Source organism: Struthio camelus, chromosome 4 (genome assembly GCF_040807025.1).
Source record: "Struthio camelus isolate bStrCam1 chromosome 4, bStrCam1.hap1, whole genome shotgun sequence".
Taxonomy (NCBI): Eukaryota; Metazoa; Chordata; class Aves; order Struthioniformes; family Struthionidae; genus Struthio; species Struthio camelus.
The window spans coordinates 36371221-36398263 of NC_090945.1; the positions used below are offsets into that span (position 1 = coordinate 36371221).

Genomic DNA, 27043 nt, shown 5'->3' on the forward strand with positions numbered 1-27043 from the left:
ACATATACAGGTTCTAATAGATGATGCAGAAGGTACAACACCTTCATGCCTTTCACTATATTCATATGCTTCTGAGGGGTTGAAATTTTTACCGGAATACTTCGATCCATCTTTTCCATCCATTACTGGGTGTACCCATGGTGATGTCACAGTAATTATATTCTTCACATTTGCACCAAGGGGTGGAAATAATGTGAAAGCCATTTCAATTGCTTGATGCTTTTTGATGCTTCTTACAGAAGCAGCGGAAGCTGAAGAAAAAAAAGAAATTTGTATAATGACTACTGTCTTTCCTCTGATAGATATATGTAATTGACATTCACAGCAATAATTCGTGCAGATAGATTTCCTGTTATTACTTTGTTAAAAACACCAGAGTAGAACTGTGAGCTTTTGCAAGTTAGAGGGCTGGGAAGCACATAGACTTACAGGAGATTAAAAACCAGGACAAAGGTGTCCAAATTGGAAAGGTTTAACTTATTATTATTCATACATTTCAGCCAGTTCAATATACAGATGTATTCAGTAGTGACGCTCACTAAACAATACGATTCAATCTTTTCTGAGTAAAGTCCAGCGATAAGCATGACTAAGATTTTCAAAGACATTGAAAATTTAATGAGATAGATGTGTAATTAATCTTCAGTCCCTTTGAAAATCTCAAACTAGACCCTTGCTGCTTATTGGCCATAAAATGTAGCACACTTGAAGTTACAGACCATTAAAATAAATAAGAAAATGAAATAATTATTAATACTACTTTATTTAAAAAAAAGAGCTAAAACTTCAAGTAAGCAACTATTCTCACCACAATTTCAATCATGACCTGCAGCAGCAGTTGATAATAAAACATTTAAAAAACAGAACAACTCCAGTCCCAAAAAGGAGTCCATAAAGGAGCTTTAGCTTGTAAATATCTCTCATATAAGTCCTTGTACTGGACTCAGGAACATGAGTCCTCATGAGACAAAGGACTTTTTGGTACTCACGTATGAAGGGGTCATTTCCTTGGAAACCACAGTCTTGTTCCCGACTACAGTGCATCCTAAGTTGAAGCAATGTAAATCGCTGTGTATGACCTTTGTTGGCAGCAACCTTTTGAATAACCTTTCTAGAAGCATAGCTGGGTGTCAGGGAAGTTCTCTATTCTGATTAATATCCAAATGCAACCCATGTCCAGGATGCTGCTGCTGAAACTCAAGGTAAGAGTAGCTGTTGCATCCTTTAGAAGAGGGCAATCAGCCAACTGCCTTATAGCACTGCATTGCTGGCAACCTTGCTTATTTAACCGTTTGGGCTATATCAAAACTGCATCTGGAGGCAAAGAGATCTATATTTCACCAGGAATAAATTCCAAAACCAACTCAGGTCTGAACTTCCAACATTTTGTTGTTACAGTTCAATAAAGTCACTTCATACCGCATTCTTTTTTTTTTTTTTTTTTTGCATAAAATAAGTGAATGTCATAATTTTTTGTCATACCATTTTTATTTAATAGTTTTTTTTCCATACCCATTAGTTTAAAAAGTTATAACAAGGCAAAGCATTTATCAAAATGAAAAATGTTGTACTCTTTGAACAAGGAAAGGGGAGTCTAAATAGAATGTCCCTGCTCTTAAATTAATGGAACTATCTCACATTTAATATTTTCTCTTAAGTAGTTATGTAAGCACTCCAAGATCATTAATGAAGAAGCATAGAATCAAAATTTACAGCTGAAGGGCAAAACTGCTAAAAAAGCATTTCAGAGTCATGTCATCGAGTGATACAATCTAGGAAAATAAATGTAAGGATCATTGATCTCTGATATCATAATTAAATGTACACAACACATGACAAGGAGAAAGGACAACAAAGTTCATTAAAACTTGACTTGGAACCCAAGCTGCATAACTAATCAAGCAAATGTACTAGGGAAGGGCCAGGTTTATAAACAAGTACTTGCATTTCAATGAACAGAATTTAAAAACTAGATTTTTTGTCACTGTTCTGATGTTAAATAATACTAATAGTTAATAGTTATTATTTATATAGACAATTCATTTGCACCTAACATCCCAAAATGTATAATGTACCAGTTCCTCTGTTGGTGTTGTAATTTGTTACATTTCTGTCCACTACCATTACTACAACTGTTCAGTCGTCTTTTGTAAATCCAGGCTCACTTCCTATCCAGACATTAACACACACCTTCCTGGCCTTCCTCTTTCTAAAAATTCTATCAGAACAGATTCGGCCAGGCCTTCTTAAGTAATGCGATAACTGATCTTTTAATATACAATACATTTACTGCAACAAAAGAAAATTCACAGGAATCAGATGGAATTCATCCCAGAGAGCTAATGGATCTTACAGAAATAGTATTGGAGCCACTGGCTATTGTTCTTTGGAACTAATGGAGAACTGCCAAGGTCCCAGAGGTAGGAAACTGCAAACCATATTACCTATTTCTAAGGAGAAAAAAAAAGTTCCAGGGGAATTATAGAGCAGCAAATTCGAATTGAAATTGCTAAGATGGCTAGCAAAGCAGTTAGTTTGCAAGCTGCTATGAAGACATGCTGAAAGGTGGATGATAAATAGTAGAATTGCAGATTGGCAAAGACAAAGCATGCCTATGATGTAAATATTATTGTACACCGGCCTCCTGCTCAGTGCTATTGCCACCCTTCAAGACCTTAGTACAATCAGACTTACCTAAGACACTTTCATTTGTGCCAGGAAGCACAGTAGTCAGCTTTTATCAGACTTCAGGAGGAACAACCCACCAATATACTCTCTCATTGTCTCCCAGTACTTGAGCAGGAAAACTGTATTTTGGCAACACCTCTTTGCACCGTTTACATAGTTTGCAACATTAGATTGCATTTAGGCTTTAAATTGCATGCCTGGCACATTAACAAGATTTACAACATAATAGAAGATGGAACACAGATCTAGCACACTCATAAGGAAACATTTCTGTATAGAGATTAGGTTTACAATCTCACCAGTTACAAGAACAGTTTAAAAACCAATTGCCAGGTTTGGATCTGCAGTGTTTCATGAAGGTCATTTTCCTTCCAGTTACAAGAAGCTTCTCATATTGAAAACTGTATGATAAAAATAGGTCTATCTTTTGTCCCCACAGGACACAGAAACTAGAAATCAGCAAATATAGAAACACTTAGAACAGGCAGGTTTATCAAGAAATACAAAAAAATGAAACCTTCTGAATTAAATGAGGGTTAACCTATAGGACTAAATTGGGGAACTGTTTTACAATGTTGATCTAAGAAGCTAAAATAAGAACTTTAAAGTCTTTTGCTTCAAAGTGGAGGAGCATGGTGCAACTGCTAGCCACTCCTCGCCAGCTGGGCAAACATGAAGAGACAAGAATAACATTCAAATGACCATGAACATTATTTATTGGTTACTTTGTGTGAGTATTTAGAAATACACTCACAGGATGATTGACTGTGTAACAATAATTACCTAACAGTATCAGAACAGAAGTCCAAGAACATCCACAGAATCTATGAAGACCAGAACAGAGCTACGCAGAGAGTCCAAAAATATAGTTTAAAAAAAGGGTTTTAAATGCCACACTAGAGTTATGGATTTTTAAAGTGAAATTACATTTTACATTTTAAATCATGATTCACATTTCTATTCAATCCATGCCTTAAATGCCATGCATGCCTCTAAAATATACTTTCGTATTCCATACAATGAGATAGTTGGAACAGATATACAATATGCCTCTAACCGGACTGCGCTTCTGAAGCTCTGTTAGAATAAACTTTACATTTATTTTCACCTACATGGCAGACTTGTCTCATTATCCAGATTCATACTTGTTTTCCAGAGGATTTCAATTGTAAGTATTTGGTAGACAACTCTGAAAAAATAAAAGGTGCATTCATCACCGCCCTACTACAGATCTATGACAGTTTCAGGTGCTATAAAACTTTTATTGCCTCCAGTTTAGGATGACTAGACTAATAACAGGTTGCAGAGCTTTAAGTTAGATATATGTATTTTCCCAAATGACTATCAACCAAAACTTTATAGAATATCACATATAAAAGAACTGTGTTCAGATATCATTATTAAGGTTGCAAAGTCAAGTACTTAAATATTTGAATCCCTTTCGCATGTGCACTATGATATGGTCTCTAATTTCATGATCCACATGAACCGTGTCTCTTTTAGTGCATCAAGCTAATGGTATTCACCTCATGAGCAGCTATTTGGTATTTTTTTTTCTCATTTTTCAGTGTGTTACCTCAGGACTTAACTACCTTACAGCACTCCCACTCTGAGCTGATGATGGAATTAGTAATTCCTTCGTGAGCTTCTTCACAGGAGTCATCACAAGAGTATCTAACGTTCACAGACATTAACAAATTTACGTTTGCAACAACCCAAGGGATGAAAGGGTTTTATGATGGTCATTTTACCGATTAGGAGGTAAGGCACACTGGACCAGATTTTTCAGTTATGCATGTACCCAAAGATGCATAAAGGAGCCTAACAGTCTTCACAAAAGTGCCAAAACACTTAATTTCCCCTACACAGATGCTTTTGAAAATTCCTCTGAGAGACTATTGACATCTCTAGCCATGCAAGTACGTTTTGAATACTGATCAAGGAAGAATAAGGATGAAAGCATCCATGAATTGTGGTTTCCCATTCTCAGAAATCTAGGATCCCATTTTCAGAGTATTTGGCACTCTACTGTTAGTATATATGTTTAAAACACAAGCTTCAAGCTGCAGCAGAAATCTAAACTTCAGGTATAGCTTTGAATGTTCAGCACTTCAGCAAACCAGTCATCAAGATCCCAAGTCACAGAATCACAGAACAGCTGACATTGGAAGGGACCTCTGGAGATCATCTAGTCCAACCCCTCTGCTCAAGCAGGGTCACCTAGAGCACGCTACCCAGGATCGCGTCCAGATAGCTTTTCAGTAAGCTCCAAGGACGAGCTCTACTACCTCTCCGGACAACCTGTTCCAGTGCTCGGTCACCTTCACAGTAAAGAAGTTTTTCCTCATGTTCAGACAGAACTTCCGGTGTTTCAGTTCGTGCCTGTTGCCTCTCATCCTATTGCTGGGCACCACTTAGAAGAGTCTGGCCCTATCCTCATCAGGCATCTAAAAATACCAACCACCTCTGCAAATACATTTAAATAAATGAACTATCAACAAATAGAAATGCTTTAGAGAGTTCTAGACAATACTCAAATGGCTTAATTAGGTAGCCAACCTTTCTCTCCCTGTAGTTCTCATCATCATTTGCAAATTACCTTTCAGCTTCTGCAAAAATAGAGGAGTATTCACTACAATCTCCTTTGCCATAAAACTCTAAATCTCTTGTGTACTGAATAGGGCAGCAATTCCATGCAAATATGTATACAGTTGCACACCTGAAGACCATTACTCTGTGTAGGCACAGAGGTTAATTTGTATATGCAGTGCAGCTGCCACGCAAACTACAGATCACTTGACTTTGCAACTCCAGCAGGGTTCTTTCAATGCTTTGAGGAGTTTTTGTTTTCTTCTTCTGAAAGATTTAAGATATTAGAAAGAACAAAACTGAAAAAAAATGCAGGATTGCCCTCATGAATTGCTCCACTGACAGTCCAGAGTTTTCAACAGACACTAAGCCTGTTGATGCCCCTCATATGTGCAGGTGGCCATCCTCACCCTTGATAAGAAGATGAAATTTATCACCTTTATTGCCTTTGTATTAGACGTGTGCCCAAACCAAACTTCAGGCTCCCACAGTCTTAGGAATAAGACTGCCACTTCAAGTACTCATTTCACCTATAAAAGCTGCAGAAATTCAGTCTGTATCTAAACAGACAGCCTTCTCCTAAGATAATCAAAAAGATTATCCCTTTATTCTCTACTCTGCTTTCTTTTCTTTGACATACATTAGTTATCCTGAAATGATGGTGCCAGTAGTGTGAGTGAAATGCGGTTGTATTTGTAGTAGTGACATAAAGTCAATAGAACTGTCTCTACATATGGGACATCCAATGTTTGCAGCAATTCCACCAGTTATTGTCTACTCTTATATAAATGACCTGAAATATTCCTTCATATAATTTACACTTACATATTAAAGATGGGTTGTTTTTCACAGATATACAGGTGGTAATAATGAAGTGTATCTCTACTACCTGTTGTAATTATTACATCACATCATCAGACTGAGATCTGCCATACAATAAATAGCACAACAGAACCTGAAGGACATCAAAGGATATTTTTGTTCCTATAAAAGTATTTGCTTAGTATATCCATTACAGACATAGATGTACAGAAGAGATAATAAATGAAGAGTCATAACTGAAATCAGAAGAGACTCTTGTATGCTCTAATAAATTTCCAGCATAATGGAAGGATACTTCAGCTGTTGGCTAACACTGAAATGGAGAATAACCATAAGCGTATCTTCACCAACATTAAAATATGTATAAGGACAATAAAACTATATATATTCTTTTGTTCAACATCTTTGATACAGAATTATCATTTAGACATAATACGTAATAGCTCTACAATGTATAACATATAATTATGTAAATAATTAGTATAATCTTGAGATGAGATGAGGGCTATTAGTGGCAGTGGATACTTTGAACCTTGCACATTTAGTCAAAAAGACCAATGACATCCAATCAAACTTCTTTAAAATGAATTGCAACAAACAATGGCAGCACAGCTGCTATTAGAATTATAATTGAGATTAGGAGGGAAACAGCAGCTGAATGCAATGCAGATAATTAAGGAGCAAGCTTTTGTTAACACTATCAGTAGGGTCATGATTCTGCAGATTGTGAACTTATTATGGTTGAACAAACGAGTCTATTTTTATAACAGAGGTATATTTCTGCTTCTTGTACAAATAAAGTATATTCTGACTACTAGACAACTGATCACTTATTTATTTAAACTATCTATTTAGAGAAATGATAAGCATTTACAAAATCTAAGATTACCATGGAAACCTCATTCTTAAATGCTGAGGATTATGGGAACAGTTGGTTATACAATTCTGATGGGTAAATAACAAGCTTCTGAGTATAATAAAGACCGCAGTTATGAAATTATATTAAATAATTTATCTCTTTCAGCCTAATATATATTTTATTTGTTAACCCAGCAATGAAAGGGAAGCAATACACCTCCTGCAGGTGAATAGTGAAAGAAAATCAATATTGAAAAACACAGCCTTTAAAATATGCAGGCAAGAGCTGCATAAATGCAAGTTCTTGGGGTCCTAACACTTAAGTTGTATCCCCAGGTTTGGAAAATCCAAAAGTGATCTAAAATGATTATTTCCAAACTGTTTGTTGACTAACCTTGGAACAAAAGACACAGCCATCCACATAGAAGAAACAAACAAATGAACAGGAATCAGCAAAGGATTGGAAGTCATTCCACACTTACAGCTTGGCACCACAATCAGGCAACGCGAGATGCCTGACCATTCATAACCAGGAGTCAGGGTTCCAGAAACGAAAAAGAGGTCATTAAAATAATAATAATAACATTACATACTGTTAGTAATATTGCTGTTATAATATCATATTATCATAGTAATTGGTACTGTTCAAGCAAACTGAACAGTGCAGGTCTACCAAAGCCCTGCACCAGGCATATTAGTAACCCCTTTAATTCATGCAGCAGAGACTCAGGATCTTTGGTTTAAGACAATCCCGCTGACAACATAGGTCATTTCACTGGCAAATCCAAATTTGTTAGGGACAAATGAGTAATCTTGCTTGAGTAATCTCATTGACCTCAATGTGTAAATAAAGCAAGCAGAATGTGTCTGACTGGCAGCAAACCATTACTATGCTATGTGCAATAACAACAATAATATGTCAAAGTGATTTTAAAAAATACGCTTTGATATTTTGATCTGATGAAATTCTACCTTTGACCCAACAACCTCTCAGAATAGTAAAACAAAAATGTTTCAGACTAGTTCTACTAGTTACTAAAGTATATATTCTGATGCTAATATTTTTATATTACTAACCATTTGCTTGTGGCAAAGTCATTTTCAGTCATTCCTGGTTCTGAACCTTCAACAGTCTTATTTCACCTGACTGAGGAAACAGTTAGCAAAAGCTTACCCTAACTCAAAGTTATTTTTCTCTCCGTTTCTTTAGGAAATCCAATCCCCACCTCAGCACAGAGAAAGCTTTAATTTGATCATTATTACAGCACAACTCAAGCGAACTTCAGTAAGACTGAAGATTGTCAGAATTTCCTCCCAGTTCCAGTTCCTTTTAAGGAAACCTGGAAAAGAACAGGTATCAGCCTGGAATACAAACATGCCCATCTGCTCATATGCACAGCATGTTTTCATACCTTTATTTGCAGATTAGCTCTTGTCACGTGTTAACAGAAATCTGAAGCCCCTTTCAAATATTATAGAAGTGCTGACAATTTACTAAAACTATCCTAATACTCACTCAATGTTTGCAGTGGTAGTAAATAGATTGAAGTATACGAAGAAACCTAAGAGAGAGCGAGTGAAATAGAGGTAAAATAAACTTGAAACAAACTCATTCATAAATACATTTTTGAACATCTTTTTATTGAATATGTGAAAGCTTTCCTCAGGATGACCAGATTTCTTTAGGACAACAGTACTGGGGAACCTGGTCCACTGTGCCTACCATGCTGTTGCTCTAATGAACCTCTATAGCTATCATTACACAGTTTGCATAATCATTTCAGGGACTGGGAATTTGGAACCTAGCATAAAATCAAAAATATCTTCTTTTAGCATAGAAGCTTTCTACTAATTTAAAATTAAAGACTGTTCTTCTGTTTTTTTGAAATTTTTAGCCACAAGCACTTATAGCTGAAGATGATGATGCAGAGCAACAGTCAAGGTAGAGTTGCACCGACCTCCACCTTTATCAGATATTGCTTTATTGCAATGCAATTGTAATATTTCATACAATATATTGTAATGTAATTGTAATATTAGAACACTTCAACACATAGGCTCTTTTGGGGAGAAACACATTACTAAGTAAATCAGCTAGCTTTGAATATCTTTATATTGCCTTTCCTCTGCAAGTGGACATCATTAAAACAAAAAAAAACCCCAGTACTTATGATACTTCTTTAATGATGACAGCAATTTCAAACACCTTGCACAAGTTCCACCACTGAAGTGTCTACCAGAGGCAACAGACTGTTCAAACTATACCCTCTGCACTCCTGTTACAACCTCCTAGCATCTTCACCACAGTACATACCACCATGAAAACAGCACAGCATTCAAAATAACACCTCCAAAATTCTCTCTCTAAAATATCTTCCACATTTATGTGACAGTCTGATTCGAAATGCAACCATTGTATGTTTACTTTGACAAAATTAATATAAATTCTATGTTTAAGTAAATAAGTAACTTTTGAAAGAAGAAACAACATAACTGCTTTTTTCCCCCCTAAGGAACAGAGAAAAACAATCTCTGCTGCTAAGTACATAAGCTTGTAAAAATTAGTCTACCACAGCAGAAGTATGTATAGTAGCTAATAAGATTTCTTGGTGGAGGCTACAGTGTCTCGAAACAGAACTAATGGGTATGCAAACTATAACTAAGAGCTCACTGCCTAACTCAGACTGTCTGATGCCTCATCATCAAAGAACAAATGAACATCACTTGTGTCTTTAAGATTTTTTTTTAAATGTCTCTCTTTAATTAAGAATACAGATTCAGGTCATCCATTCCTGCAGGACAAAAAGTCACAGTAGGAGTCAGTAGAGGACAATCTCAGAAGTGGAAAATTCTGGAGTTTTAGGGTTTTTTCTATCATCTTTTCCATCTTTCCTGTTTGGAGAACTTTGAGGGGCCATGACTGAAAGGGTTATTATGAGACTGTGGATAATTTATGTGGAGGAGACCTATCTCCTCTTTGCGCAACTGCAATGGATATTCTGAGGCATGGCACTATCTATTGGCATTCCAACACTGGCCTGTGGTCAGGGCACAGTCACAGGCAGCGGTTCACTTGAATAGGTACTGGCGAAGAAAGAATTTATGCTATAAGGTTTTCACTACTCTGAAATCATGATTTCTGATAACGCAGGAGGGATAAAAATCCAGCCTGATTTCCTTTACCATTGTGAAAATCAAAAATAGATTTTAGATTTACTCAGAATCTGAAGAGGTTTGCTGTGAAATAACTGCCACAAGGTTAAACATGGAGGCCTTCATAATTCACTCTCACAGAATGATTTTTTAACTGAAAACCTAGTTTACTCCCTCCTTTCCTCCTGAACACCAGTTAGCACTCATTTTGGATTGGTCAGCAGGTCATATATATATTTCCTTTTTCTTACTCTGGGAATGAGAGCTTTCTTTCTATAGTGATATCTTTGCTACTCCATGAAGCAAGGGATTAAAAGCAAAGCATGGAACCTGAACGTCCCTGATCACTGTGCCCCACTGCGCTGACCCAATGAACAATTTCGTTATGGTCTCAGAGAGCCTTCAGTGTATGCACTGGCCTGTAAAACACATTCGGATGAAAATGACTTCTGTATGGAAGCCTTATAGTACACAACTCAAAGCCATTACAGTAATGACATATAGTACAGTACCATAATACTTGGCACATATATCACTTTATTATTTCAAAATACTTTATGAATATTAACTAAGCAACCCAAGCATCCCTAGCATCCCAAGAGGTGGGACAACACCTACTATAAAAAACATCATGTTGTGTAATGTGATCTATAACTTCATATATAATCCATAATTTAATAAGATTTATTAATGACCTTGAATTTTATTCAGGTTCTCATCCCACCTTCAGCTGCACAGAACTGAAGCCCAGAAACTCAAATACACTTAGGCATGTAACTTCCACTGACGGTAATGCAAGTGAGGCAGATAACCTCTGAGAATCTGAAATGAAATAATTAAAGGACATGAACAGCATTGTGATTCCCTCCTTTTTCTTCTTTTCTGTCTTTTATCCAGTGGGAAAATTATGTGACAGTTTTCAAAATTATATTTCATTTATTTATTTTATGTCTGCTGTGCTTCACATGTTTGATATTGAGGCAAGGTTAATGACAGGCAGCTTGCATTTGGAATTGAAAGTGGAGATGTTTAAGGTGGCTCCTAGATCCTGTGGGTATACGATAGATACTGCCAGAATATACAAGAGATTAAATGATGCTTATCAAAAATAAATGTATACTATTTTTTCCTATCTGTGCATAATGACTGGGTTCACAACACAGTGAAAGTAATGTCTGCATATTGTATACACTAGCTACTGGTCATATCTTAACTAGCTTCAAGGTTGTATCTTAAATTACTTCCGAGGCAAAACTCTCAGGAAGCTGATTAATGTGTTGACTATGGTAGTACGTTAGGTTCCACTTTATGCAATGATTATATATGACCCACCATTGAAGGCTTGCGTGGAATCAGGGATGCTTGATTGATTCATATAATGCTCTTTAAGGTGTTTTCATTTTGAAATATGCCTAAAACCTTTAGCAGTAATTACAGGCAGCACAATGATTGCCCCTCCCCATGGAGAAGCATAAGACGAACTGAATCAGTAAAAAGAATTTAACAGAGTAAAGACTTCTGCCCTTACCTTGCATGTGGTAAGAGACCTTTAAACTGGATATGTTCTAGAAAGCGATATGAGAGAGGACTGTTAAAACAAATAAAACATTTGATTAGGCCACAGAGGAACTGTATTCAGAATCTGTTTCTACTGATGATTTCTTATGTGGCTGTTGGTAAATCATCTAATTTCTCCATGCCTCCATGTTCTAATGTTAAAATAGGCATAACAACTCATCTTTCTTCAGGGAAGTATTGTTGAGCTCAGTAGTGCATGTGAGGCATTTCCAAGCTATAGACACGTGGGGTGGGACAGTAAGAAATTTCCTAGATATTTTTTTCTCTCTCATGACTGAGAGGTAGGCTACATCATCCAGGAAATTTATTTATGTCTGGAAGCTCTCAGAAGGCTTGATTTACTATGTGACAGTGGCCCAGTACACTGCATATCTCAGTTATGAAGCGTATTGACCAAGGAGGTCAGTGCAGTTGAAGAAAGAATTAACTGCTCTGTTGGAGGGCTTCATAAACTCATTTATTACTGTTGCTACACAGAGCCCCAAACGTCCAGTACAATTTTCTTCTGACTATATTGTTTGCTAGGAACAAGAAAGCTGTTTTACTGACTGATGAGTCTTTTTTCTGTTATATAAGAATGTGCTTAAAACAACACATTGGGAGCTGTTAGGCATTTATTTACCATGGTGGGTTAATCTCATCTGGGGAGGTATAGAAACTCAGTCATGAGTGCTACAGTATATAAGCTAATTGCCAGGATAAAACCAAATGAATAATTACTTAACTTCAGAATGAGGCCTGGGGGAATTTTTCTTTAATAAAGGTTTAATTCACCAGTGATAATGAATGCAATCTCACATACTACTGAACAACACCATTAGCATAATGGCTGAGATACAAAAACTATAATTAGAACTAAACAGAAATGTTAATTACAGCCATGAAGGTACCAAACAAAAAGGGAGTTTTCCTTCACCTGTAGAATGGGTTTCTGCCTGTGTAACTCCAGTAATCCCTACGAATGGGTCATCCACTCTGCTCGGGTGACTGACGGGCAGAAATTAAAAACTGAAGCTTCCTTTGCCTTTTGATCCCAGAGAAAACTGCAATTCACAAAGGGGACTTAAGCAGTTAGAGTACAGGTGAGGGCAGTGAAGACTGTACCTCTAATCATAAAGCTTAAAAATTAAGCTCCCATGTATCTGAATCCTACACTTCAATTCTTTTTCACAACAAGGCAGGTCCACAAGGACTAGTCAGGAATATTAATCTCTTCCAGGTGTATTTGCTACCCCCAGAAGTATACAGCACCATGTAGCTGGACAAGGAAACGCGAGCATTCAGTTGGCTAGGCAGCTGCTGAGAAGTTTACTGATAACAAGCAGCTTAATTTCCGGCCTTAACAACAACAACAACAACAAAAGCTCTTTGTACTTAAAAATTTGCAGAAACTCTTATATCTTGCTTAAATTAAAACTGTGAGATATTCACCTGAAAGAACGCTCTTTTGTGCCATTTCTGCTATGCATTTTTTGTACTCTCATGTTACAAAAATATTAAATTTACAGATTCAAGAACTCAAGTTATAAAATATGAGAACTAAAGTTGCAGACTTTTCTCCCCTACAGGACTTGTTCAGTGTATAAAATGGACAATGCTAACTGAATGGGGAGTTATCCAGTTTTTCTTTTTTCTTCATCGTTCTATGTTTGACTCCAGATCTTATTTAGCACACATCATCCAAATCCTGCACTGAATACAAAATTACCAATTTCTTCATAGGCTTTTTTGTGGTTTTCTCAGCTTTTTTGTGGTGCTCTCAGCTCCCACTATAATTAATCTATCCTCACTACACCTCTAAGAATCATATAATTGAAGCACACAGAAATGAAGGCCACATTGCTAAATATTCACCAATTTGCGTATCTTCTTTGATAACTAAGTATTCTAGAAAAAGAAAGACATCATTTATCCAGCGGTGCACGTTTAAAATATTGTCCCTATTTTCTTGAGCTATACACATAAGCTTTCAGCATGTACACAGGCAGAAAATAACCTGAAAAAATTAGAGATATTTTTGTTATTGTATTTTATTATTATTGGAAAATGGAGAACTTGGGTGCAGTTGTGGATGGGAAGGACCATTCTACTGTTCATCTAACTCCATTGCCACTGAAGCTAACAAATGCTTGCTTTTATTCGATACTCAAGCCTGACCTGAATCCACAAATCTGGCAGGGAACAAACATGCCCCATGACAAAGCTGTTCTGAGAGCATGGGCTGACACACAGCTACAGAAACGGACTATGGTGAACATGGCCACTTTAATTCAAGATGTCCAGAAGAGAGATTAGCAAAGTGCTTTCTTTCTGCAACAAGCAAGTGATTAAAGCGCTGATGCTAAACCACTGGCTAAAAACACCTTAGGGGGAGAAGGCTCAAAGTGTATCTGTTTAAACAGATCTCTCACTACATGGCTATACATGATATGTCCTTTCCTGGTTAAGCTGGTCATCCTCCACAAAAAATATTCAAGCTTCAGTAGACGAAACTATGGAAAAACAAATCCCAGAACCATGACATGACTTTTTAATGCAAATAAGATACATCTCTGGGTGGCAAGAAACCTGGCTTCTGATTGTGTTTGTGCACTTTATCCAGCGACTATTTAACATAAAATGCCTATTATTACAGTATGGACAAGAAATCAAATGCCTCTTCCTCCCAGTCCCTGAATGCTCTAACCATAAAGTCAGTCTCCTGCTCCCCCTAATTCTCCTTCTCCAGTCCAATGATTCTTGGAGTCCTTTCTGCCCAGCAGAACAATTTCAACAGGAAATACAGTCCAACCTACCTAACCAGCCTACAGCACAATGATTAAAAGATTCATCTGAGAGGTTAGAAATATGAATTTGAATCTTTTCATGCTAGGCAAAGCAGTGAAACTTGAAATACCATCTCCCAGGCAAATGCTGCAAAAAATATTCTGAGTGGATATAGGGAAAAACTTATTCATCATGATGACAGTCAAGCAGTGGAACAGGATGCCCAGGAAGATTGTGCAGTTTCCATCCTTGCAGGTTTTCAAGATCAGATTAGATAACAACCCAAGCAATCTGGTCTGACCTCACAGCTAAGCCTTCTTGGGAACAGGAAGTGAGACCAGAGACCTCCCAAGGTTTCTTGCAACCTGAATTATCCTATGATTCTACATGAAAAGGTGGTATTCTTCATAGGATAAACTGCAGAAAAACTAACAGTTGAAACCATGTCTTATGAGAATCCCCAAACTACTTGCAGAAGACTAGGAATGCTTACCAAACACAGTCCTTCACTCTCACTCATGCGTTTGATTCTTTTGGTGTCTAGAGAAGCTATTTGTAGGCAATTTCCATGTGTAGTTTTTACAACAGATTTCTATTTTATTCTTTTATCTCAGCAATTCTGGTATCAAACACATCTTAGTCTTGCTAGACAGTGAAAATATTTATGTCTAAGGTGATTTTTACATTTGAGAAAGGACTCCATTTTAATTTTGAACTGAAATGACCTATTAGGCTAAACTGCCCATTCCATCAGAATGCTGTGCAACTTTAACAGATTTCAATTCACTCTGCTTAAATTATGATGCACAAAGCTAAACAATCTTCTTGTATGAATTTGTCTTTCATGCAAAGTAAGGTTTTCTGGAAAAAATGCTGTAAAACTAACAAAAAAGAACAAAGGAACAGCTGTAAGTCAAGAGTTCTTATGCCAACACACTGTTCAGCTGGGTTCCACATTCATTTCCATCCCCCACATCATGCTGATTATAAACTTAGATGCAGTTCTAATGTTTTCATTTAATTCATTTTTTCCATATTTTAAATTCATTGTATTTAGCGAACATTCAATTTGCAACATGCAATATCAAAAGAAACCCTGCAGGTGCAGGGAATTTGAATAATCAGGTCCAAATAATCCCTGAACCTCAATCCAGTGAAGTCTCGCTGGGACCATTTTAAGTGTGCAAAGGAAACAAATGGCCAAATTACTCTAAACAATTGTGAGGTAATATGAAATAAGGCAGATGATTAAAATATTGATACTTATATTACAGTAATGCCTTCAGTCCCCCAGGGAGATACAGAACCTATTGTGCCAGGTACTATAAAAACATACAGGATGGTGTTCTACCCAGGAGAATTTACAGCCCAGATCTTGACCTCCCATTACCTTCCAAGTTGCAACACTGAGTCAGGAATAGACAAGACAGAGTGTTGGGAAGAAACAAAAATATGAAACAACTATTCAGCAAGTCTGCAGAAGAACTGGCCATCATTCTCAAACTTCTGCAGTTCTGTTTTTGTGCCCTGCTCCCCACGTCCCACTGTAAACTAATCCTCTTTTGTGTTCTTCTGCCATATTCAACAGTTAAGCACCGTCTGTCTGTAACACATCTTGCAACTTTAGGCTATTACTGTGTATTATAATTATTTATGTTACTGGATTCTCTACACTGCTTCTTAATTTTAGGGAGATTCTTTTATTTGCCTTTTTTTTTTTGTATTACTGTAAGTTTTCAAATTCATAGTTTGGCAAACTATTATCTGCTGATATCCTCTAAGGCATCCAAAGATTACATTCCAAAGATTAAGAACAACTGGGGATATGCAAAATGAACAATGTGATGCATATTCTTTTAATAAGTGTATCTTCTATCCTTATGCACGACCCATTTCATATATTGTTCAAATATATTCAACAACTGAATACAGCCCAAAGAGCTGGAGGACAGCTTTCTCCTGAAAACTGGTACAGTTTGAACACAGTGGCATAAAGTAAAATTTGTCATCTAATCGAAATCTTAAATTCTCTAAATATTTCATGGCATACATGTTTACGCATTGATGAAGATATAGCACTGGAAAATCAATAGCTGTTCATATGTAAACATTTATATCTACAGTACAAACTTGACTGACATTTTGGAAGTGGAATATTTAATCAGTTTCTCTTGACAGTTTTATCCATGGGCCTTAAAGTGTCCCAGTTTTACATCTGTTATAACTCTAAAAACAAATCTGACTATTTTGTGCAATAGTAATTTTTATTTTGGAAACTTATTTATCTTTTTATAATGACATTTCCTCATACTGAACTTGGTGGAAGAGAGAAAAACTTTGCTACACAGTAACAGGTATGACGCCAATTATTCCAAAGAATGATGTCTCTTTAAGCAAAGTTGCTTTACTAGGGTGAGGCAGTATTATGCATCCTAACCTTTTGTTATTAGCTAAAGGTCTCATAAGTTAAAATACCAGAAGATATACCAAATAGAGTTTTATTCAAACCAGACTTCAACCAAAAAGTCATCCTCATGGTGCACATATACTTGTCTGCACCCACACCACAGATGTAAACTAGCAAAGCTGCAAAAAAATACCTGATAAACTATGGTCCTTATTTGTCAGAAATATTTCCTTAGATATAGCTAAACCATTACTTTTCTACCAGTGACCAGTTTGCCTGTTCTACAACAAGTAACTCTCCTTTTTGGCTGAATGAATAAGAATCCAAACAGTTAATGTAAAATAAATATATCCACATTTGTTGTCAGCCATGTCAAGCCATCCCCATTTTTATTTCCTCAACATGCCTAATATTTCCATTTACATAGTACATTTAGTTATGACCTTTTCCTTGACTTTTTCAGTTCTTAACTGTTTTGGGATTTTGAAGGTGCAGTTAGGATGGTAAGGATTTCTGGCTCTGAATTATTTCATAACAACCACAAAAAGAAGACTATAACTCATCTCTTATCTCAATATTTATTTTATTGCACAGACACTCTCCTTGAATGGGTACTAAGCACTTCTGAAAGTCAGGCAGGTTCCTAATTTAAAAGCCTAAATTTTAGCCCTTGAATCTCAGTTGCATTTGCCTGTATGGTTCCCAAGCCCAAATTCGTCCGTAGTAGCAGGGAGCGCAGTTTCTCTGGCTTCACTTTTACTATCAGTGAGTAAGTTGATTCATTCTTGAGACTGTACTTTACCATCTGTCAATACAATTTTTTGCTTGTGATTTTTTTTATAATGAAGCTTTACCACTTTCCACTAATTTCTAAGTGAGGACAACCTTTTTTTTTTTTTTAAATAACCAAAAACATTACAGTTAGCTCTTGTTGGCTTGTTTCTGTTTAGTAACATATCTTGCATCTATACTGATTGCTGGGCTTTGGAAATAGACTGAACATGCATTTATTGACTAATCAAAAATACAGTAAAAGTAGAAAGACACAGCAATATTTAAAATCTAGCTGATTATCCTTTGGTGGCAGATGACTAACAGCTTACCTCAGCAAAGCAAAAATTGCTGCCAAAGGTTTCTTCATAGAAATAATCCTTATTTATTATCCAAGTTCACAGCTGTATACACTGCAGGCAGTAACTAAAAACACTTAAAAAGCACGATGCTAAAAAAACAAATCTCAAGCTTACGTGACTATGATGCTTATTAAAAGTCCAATCCTGCCTCATTAAAACCAACAGGAGGGGTTCTGCCAGTGATTTCAGTAGTAAAAGAATAAGGCTCAGGGAAAACATTCAGACAAATTCATAAGGCTTCATTCTGCTCATTAGCAGTGAATGTATGACTCTCTGGCATGAACAGGGAAAGTGCTAAACAGTTCCAAGAGTTCTTACGTTACTCAATAGTCTCCTTTCTTGAAATAACAGGGCAACAATAAAAGCCATATTCTGCCCCCAGTGCACACACACACAGCCCCAGCCATCTGAACTCCAGTATCTCTTTCAGAAAAAAAGGGGTTATACACAGCTGTTATAACAGTTTTAGAGGCCAAATTGGTAATCTCTACACAGGATAGTATTTTTATAAGATACATTAAAGTCTCACTTACTATTAATAATCACTATTCAGTATTTGGTAAACGGTATGGAGTAAGACCGGTTGAAAAAAGAAATATTCACTAACCAATCAACCACTTAGAGTGTTTGCAGGGAAGACTGCAGTGGAATAGCCTGCTCTTCCTCCCCTACTGCGCACCCCATCTTCCCCTTATATGGCTTTTACTTGTTCTTCCTTGGCTACATTCTGCAACATTCTCATGCAATTTGCAGGAGCTAAATATGAAACTGAGCAAGGTTAGGTGACAAATTACCAGCCACTGATTTAAAACAGACAGAAACAAGGTAGAATCAAGCAGATTCTACCCCGTCCTCTCCTATCACTGCTATGGAAAGTCACTGCCTTTAGAAAAAAATTTGATCAGTTTTCCTGATACTGAGTTTGAAAAGGATATTTACAAAGGACATCTGTTGTGGATGCCTGATACAGCAGTAGCCCCTCTGCAGTGCTCACTGTCTAGCATTAGGCTGCTTCACCATGACTGAGTCAAAACATGAAAGCTGGGAGAACATTATCCACTTTACCCTGCACAGAGCCTGAGGTCCTGTCAGAAGTGGAAAAGGGACTCTGCCATTGAAGATCAATGTGCCAGAGCCAGAGAGAAAGAAAAGAAGAGAAAGCTATGGAGTCTGGATGAACAAATGAGCCTCTAACACAAACTGAAGAACAGCAAATATAGACTTTGGCAGACTTGAGTGTGGAAACAAAATTTAGAATAAGGAAGCCATCTTAGAAATCTTTGTGTGTTCTTCAAGGTTAAACCCGGTGATAGCCCAAGCGCTTCCGTTCTACAGGATCTCCTATAAAGGGAGCATTCTGGAGGCAAAACTGATGACACAATCGTACAATCCGCTGTGGTTTTAGAGATCCCCTAGTGAGCTCTGAATGAATTACTATGTTGACATAGTACCATGCAGCAACATCAGCTCAGGTCCCAGAAGCACAGTTAGAGCTGTGTTAAGTCTAGACTAACTAGTCATGTCTCTCAGCAACACTAATTAGTCCAGCCTCTGCACTTGTGCTGACATAGTGATATTGTCCTGGCTCAAAACATAGCTCAGGCAGTGTTTACTCTGATCTATCAACTATGCTCCACCATAGGGCAGAAGCAGCCTCCGAAGCAATCCATTCCAAACACAAGCCATTTAAAATTTAATAAATTTAAGCTAACACTACAAACTATATTCAAAAAAAATAGGAATCAATGCAGGGCATGAACGAGAGGTGGCAGATGCACTGCAAGAGAAACGTGGCACACAAGGTTTACTGCGTCAGGAAATAGTAGCTTATGAGGCCTTTGTTTCTAAGCCCTGTAGCACTGTCAGTCTGAAAGCCATTCTTCCAGAACCCCTCTCTCTAACTAGTTAGACATGCAAGCAATGTATTTTTATAGCCATATGTACCTTATGCTTACATACACTGCATCATTGCAATAATTTAGAACATTTAGCTATAGCCATTATTTGGATCAGATCCTTAGCTGATATCATTTGGCATCATTCCAAAAAATTGATTGGGATCCTGGGGGCAGTCGAAGCCCTACACATCAAAGATTTTTTTTTAAGTTACTAAGATACCTATGTTTTCATTCTTGTACTGATCTCCCCCTCCCCTTTCTTTGCTCCAGTTCTCTTTCCTCCAATTTTTCCAGTTCTGGTTTTCTCTTAGCCTAATTCTTTTGCTCACTTCAATATACTTCCCATCTATGTTTGCAATGGTAAATGACACTCAGTCCTGCAACTCAATAGATTGCAGCAGCAGTTGCAAAGTGCTGTTCAGTGGTTTACAGCCAGTATTCAGACCATCTGGTCATGCCCCTGATGAATCACAAACCTACTCAGTTTTGTGACCTCCTCCTTCTTGCACTGGAACCCACTGCCGAACTCTAACTAGACTTTGGAGTTGCCTCCACAGCAGCAGCATAGCTCCAAAACTGTGAAGATGCCAGGAGTTTTTAACCCTTTCAATCCAGTGTCTGGTTATTTCAGTTGCACTTTTATTTTTGTATACACAGTGTAGTGATCTCTGGTCTACAAGTAATCCTTCACATAATATACGTGCTTCATTTGTGTAGACAGTTTTACTGTTGCTAAAAATAAAAGGCAGGTACCTCAGTAAAAAATACTTTCTATATTATGGTACGCATATAGAAAAAACCATGCAACAAATTCCTAAAGGGGAGAACATACTTATTAGTTGATAAAATAATTCTAAGAGGATTTTTTTTCAGTAAAATTCTGCAGTAGAAAATGTCTACATTGCAACTGTGGTACTTAACAAGTATATGAATTTCAAGTACATATGTTTTCTTAAAAGGTAAGTATAACAAAGGATACTGGGTGAGTAAATTCATATATGCCTATCCTGCTATTACAAATGATGTGATCTTTCCAAATAGAAGCACTGGAATAATTAAACTAATTTTCCAAAATTATTCTAGTATATTCAATTACAGATTTTAATTATTTTGGAGAAATAATTCACAATGTTAATGAAAGAGACAGTAGTAAGAATCATGGCAGAGTATAGGTTTCATGTTCCTGCATTCCATAAGCCTTATTAGAAAATGCAAATCAAATATTTGATGAATACTAAGAGCCTATTGGGACATTAAAATGAATATTACCATTGTGACTCTGAGAATCAGGCTGAAGTATAACAGAAGTCAGTTAAGGTAAGTGGATTTCAGTGCCAAAGGGAACATTAGCTGTTTTAAAGAGGCCTCTAGAGCATTATCAAGTATTAAATATGAAAAAAAAGATGTTTAAATAACACTTAGATTGTAACACAAACCAACAAAAGACACCAGAATTTCCAAGTTTCAGCTGCTGCCTCATACAAATTGACCTCATCTCCCATGTTCATAAAAATTAATAGAGGACAGTGAGGTTGGGGGAGAATAGGTATAACGGAGTTATCTTTGAATCTCCAATGTTAGCCCCTAACCATTCACCATTAAAATTCATGAAAACTTTGCCTCTGCTTTCAAAGAGGGCAGGTCCTAATGCTGGCCCTAGTTGTACTTAAAAAAAAGGATTTTGTATTTAATGTTCTGTAAAAATATCCAAAGCTCACTATATTCTATAAAGTGCCAGTCTGATAGCCTGAAAGGTTAGATTTCAGCCATTGTGCCAGTTCTTCATATTTATGTGCCAGTTCTTCACGTTTTCAAAATACTGTGCAAATACTAATTTATTTTTTCTAGGAGACGCCATGCTTTAGAGAGGGGGAAAATGGGAAACATAGGTCTGACTTATTTCCAAAAGCCACAAACAAAGGTTATATCAGGGAAAAGCATTACACAGGTTATTCTGTCTCAAGTTTTCCACAGAGTGCCATAGCACGTTACTACTTGTGAAAGTTTAAGAAAATATCTACAATTTTATGTTCATTTAAAGGGACGGAGGAGTTACACCACCCAGAAAAAAACCATAAAAATTCTGTGTGCTTCACTACCTCCTAACTGGGGTAAACATACAGACACTATCTATCCTTAGATTCAAGGTGAAAAGATAATTATATACCTTCAAATTTTAGAGGACCATGGATGAATTCTGGATGAATCAGGAAGATGTTTGCGTTTGACAAAGCTAAGATTATAAAAGATGATCCTCTAAAACCTAATAGAATTTCTGCCTTTCAAGATAGCAAAAGATAAGCTACTTTACCAAATTTTTCACTAGCTAGCTAAAATTTCATACTGGTGATTGCTCTTGTCAAACTTTAACTATGTATGAGCTGCTCAGAAGAAAAGTTTCATATTGTTCCAAACTGAAATTTGTGCTTTTTGTACTGAAAGGTCGATTTACCCATGAGGATTTATATTCAGAGAATTTTGGGTGGTGATCTGTTTTCTGCATTCTCCCCTTTCTCTGTCATTTCAATGATTTTATCTGTGGTTAGTGCAGTTCCTGAGCTCTTCTGTTAATATATCACTGGCAATGTATTTAATAACAGAAAAGGTGCATTAGGTATTGCTTGAACTACTCCATATTCAAGGAAAATGAAGAACAGGTGTAACAAGCACTTCTGTTCCTAAAGCTTTGACAGAAGGCCTGATTCTGCTCTGGGCAAGCAGGGGACCACGATCTTGGAGGATACCATGCCATAACATGTCACACAGTCTAAATGTAGCTCTAGGAGCTTTTGAAAATCCTACTCTTTCTGTGTACCATATGGACTTGGCAACCCAAAAGCAGTGGCCTATATTTGAGAAATATTAGTTTACATGTAGCAAAGACTTCCTAGTCAGTTTTGAAAGCATCAATTCCATTTTCTGTATCATTACAGCCAGTAGAAGATTTTCCTCCAACTTCAGCAAGCACTGTGAAGCTGTGAAAGTCTAAATAACTTTTGATCATTACCGAGATGCAAATTTACTCTAAAATTACACAGAGTTTATGCCACTTCAGACAGCAAAATTAGTAAAAATGTAATTTCTATTCTGGATCATGTAGTTGCAAACACTTTCATACATCTTTAACACAAAACATACCATTAACCCTGTTAAATCCATAGAACTAAAACTGTGTGGTCCTCCACCCAGTTCCTTTACATTGAGATTTTTTCTGACTCCTCACTGGAACAAAGTTCTGGAAAAACACATTCCTGAAATCATCAATGAAATAGAATACTGTTAAACCATCTTCTTGTGACAGATTTCCCCTTTTCTCCTTGACCTAGAAATATTGATGTATCTGTTAAACCTTCATAAAATATCAGCATTTTCCAGGTCCTACTGAATTTCATGGAATGGACCATAGGTAAATCTATGTAACATACTTGCTCTTTTTGCTGAATAAAGACTTTATTAAAAATCTTAATTTTCAATTCTTTCTTTTTTACCTAGACCACTTCTGTTAAATTCAAGTAGCCTGCCAGTACTAAAATTGTATTCACTTATACTAGCACAAATTTTCAAATTAGTTTTATAGGAATTAAAAGTCACTGATATCACAGACTGTTTTAAAAAAGAGATATTAAGTGACTTAAGTCATTACTTAATTACTCTCACACAAAGATTTAATTCAGTGTGACAGTATTATGCCAATATTTAAACGAGAGATGCCCATGTTTCTCTGAGCCAAGACCAAGCCTAGTTATTAAGAATGATGATCTTGATTTGAATCAATTTTTCTATTGATGTCATTGCGCTCAAAATCCTATAAGTGAAGGCCAATCTTTATATTCAGAAGACAATCCACTTTGAAGTGTCTATCTGAGACAATAATACATCCTAGAATGTTTTCTTAAAAAAGTGTCACAGATATTTTATCTATCATTGTATCAAATTACATATGCTCTGATCACATGTGCTTGGGTAGGAAACTGGAAAATGTAGAGATAGATATTTATTATTTTTCTATTTAAAAGAAAACATCTATTAACACAGAAATGCAGAAATATATTAACAAGCAAAATTATTAAGTGCAGTATTTAGCTAACAGTGCTCACTTCTTTCTTCAAAAAAATGCAGTCTGTTGAAGGGTATCTTAAAGTATTCAGTCATCTATCATACAGAGATTTATTAGACACTCTCTTGAACTACAGGGGAAAGACACCTTGGATCATATTTTCCACATATGGTCCAAAGACTTTTTGTTTTCAAGAAGTTTGATGGTTATCACAACATGATATAAAGGCATCCAGCACAAGGGGTGCAATTGCAAACAATGGATTCAAAAGGAATCACCACAAGCAAGCAGCTTTCAGCATGACTTAACAATATAATAAAATAATAATTCATGAACTGGAGCAGAAAACTCCAGCAATGATGGTAATAATGACAGATGTCCCTGATGCAGAAACATAGTTTCTTGCTGGGTGACAAACAACAATAGCAATACTACACTAAAACTCAATTTCAGATTGAATAGAATTGAAACCAGTGTAATCACAGCAAGCTAAATAACAGAAAACCAAAAGTTACTCATCATCAAAACTAACAATCATGTTTGGTTTCTTTAGCAGAAGCACAAACATTGATAGCAGAGATGCATGCTGATAGAAGGACTGGTAACCCTCAGAAGAGTCTTGTAGTTAAAAAGGAAGTTTTGTGTCAGTTTTATCAAGTAGATATAACAATTGACAGTCAAATAAGTATTCAGTCATTGTGCCGTGTAGAATGCAAGATACTATTTATAGGAAAAAAAAAAAAAGCACTAGGTAGATTGGGAACTACTACATTATACAGAATTACTACTACAACAGAGTGCCAAAAGATGATAATTTGATAAGAAACAAAGAAAAGGTCTTGATAAGTCTTTTGATATGCAGAATGCCTAAATAATAGAATTCACACCACCATACAGATCTTTAATTATAATTTTTGGGGCTATGCCATTTTTAAACCAGTTCTGAAAAGGGCAATATGTTAACAAGGCATAAGGGAAGATATGTGACTGGTCATGAACTTTACAGAAATGGTTTACATCAACATGACACAAGTGGTTGATGTGATGATATTGCACAACATCATCTCACTGTAGGAATCTTTTTTCCTTTAGGTTTGAAGGGTTGCTAAACTGTTTTGTAGGGAGTTATTCTTCAACAAAGGAAGCCTATCTATGTCAATCAGATAGCATTGATTAAGGTTAAGCCATTTTACCAGAGAGAGTTTTAAATGCAACAATAGATTACAGGAACATATGACAGGACATTTAAAACGACAAAATGTTGCTACTCTCTAATAATTTACAGTGGCAGTTAGCAAATACTAACTTTGCAAAGGTAAGGAAAAATAGGAAAATATTGCCAATAAAGTGTCAAGCAGATGACAGCATGGAACAGTCCTATTCAAATTACCACTTTTTCTAGCTTTCTTGGCTTTACATGCTAGTTGTATAGTATACAGTTAAATCCATTTTATTCTAGATCTTATTTGTTTCCTTTTACAAGGTTTTTTTTTGCCACTGCTTTCAACTGGAAAAGAATCCTGCATATAGAGTTAGTTAGCAAAGTAATGCTAACAGGACAAGGCACCTATGCTTCTGCTTTTGTCATCGTTACAAAATGTCAAATGCTATTAATATTGATAGATTGGAATTTGCCTAAAAATAGTCAAGTTATCAAAACCTAAAAGGAAAGAAAACAACAAAATTAACATTTTAGGGTCTTATTAAACAAATTTGGTAGTTTCTGTACTATGACAACTATTTTTCATCAAAAAAGCAAGTTCTGATTTGTGTTTAAAAGCCTTTGCATCCTGCTTGGTGTCTTACACACAGTCACTTCTGACAGAAAGGATTGAAGGACTATTTTTTCATGAGTACTACTGACTCAACAGGCAACAGGAACTAGCTAAAGGTGAATAAAGGTGAATGCATTTTAAGCATTCACCTGCTAGTGAATGCTGTCTAGTGGAGAGGGCCAAGTGTGAGTGTGCATGTGCACATACAGATGAAAGAGACCAAAAAAAAAAAGGTGTTCCTTCCAAAATACATGCATGGAAGTAAGGACCAGAGAATTCCAAACAGTTTAGGCCAAATCTCTATCACTAATTCAGTGTATGATCAGGGACAAATCATTTAAACTATTCTGTTTATTTCTCAATCTAAGAAATGAGAATAATCTGTATGTACTTACCTATAACACAGCAGTAATCGTAAGGATTATTGTGCTTTGAAAGGATGGATAAAAAACAATAAAAAGATGAAACTCTAATATAATCTGTAAACTATAATCCATAAACAGGATATTAGAATGATTCTTTCTTTGTAGTTATTACATAAACTGTTTAAACACTTTAAAATTCATTACAATTATTAAAGAGATGCTGAAATATGGGAGCAGTGATTTTTATTCACATTGCCTCCTATTTAACAAGTTGTGTACACTGGTTGTAGTTTTCTTTTTTGAGCTATATTACATAACTCTCTAACTTTATTTTTATATATTCTAAATGTACTATACGTACTTATCCATGTGTGGACACATTGCACTGTGCATATACTAAAATGTATGTTTTAATATATATCTTAAGAGAGGTGATAGATAAGGCAGTTTATATGGTTCATCTCACAGACGGCAAGATGTTCTTTGAACTTTTGAAACTTAATATATATCCTTCAGACCAAGAATTTTGCAATGATAAATCTTTTTATGAATTAATAGAGAATAAACGTTCCTAAATTATGTAATAGACATATTTGTAGCAATAATGGTGAATGTTTGATTTTGCTCCCACATAGTGCTATTCTATGCTAGAATTTGTGAATCTCTTAATAGGTTCCTACTCTTTAAGACTGTATTTTTAGCTGATTCGTCTATTCTTATTAGAGATCAAAATATCCTACTCAAAGGGTACTTAAACAGTTTGCTGTCAAACACGAGAGGAAATATAAAGTGAGGTCTTAGATAGCTCTGTCCTGAGTCCAGTTCTATTCAATATTTTCATTAACAACTACTAAGATAATGGAATAGAGAGGACACTTACAAAGCTTACAGATGACATCACGCTGGAAGGGGTTACAAGCACTTTAGAAGACAGCATTTAAATTCAAAATGATC

At 36.1% G+C, this 27043-nt stretch overlaps 1 protein-coding gene across 1 annotated transcript in view; it reads right to left on the bottom strand.

Annotated features, from left to right (window-relative positions):
* IQCM (IQ motif containing M) overlaps nt 1-27043 on the bottom strand; it is a 211904-nt gene that overhangs the window by 116362 nt on the left and 68499 nt on the right. Inside the window, exon 9 of the mRNA XM_068941046.1 lies at nt 93-251. Coding sequence (XP_068797147.1) covers nt 93-251 — 159 coding nt within the window. The remainder of the gene's footprint in view (nt 1-92; nt 252-27043) is intronic.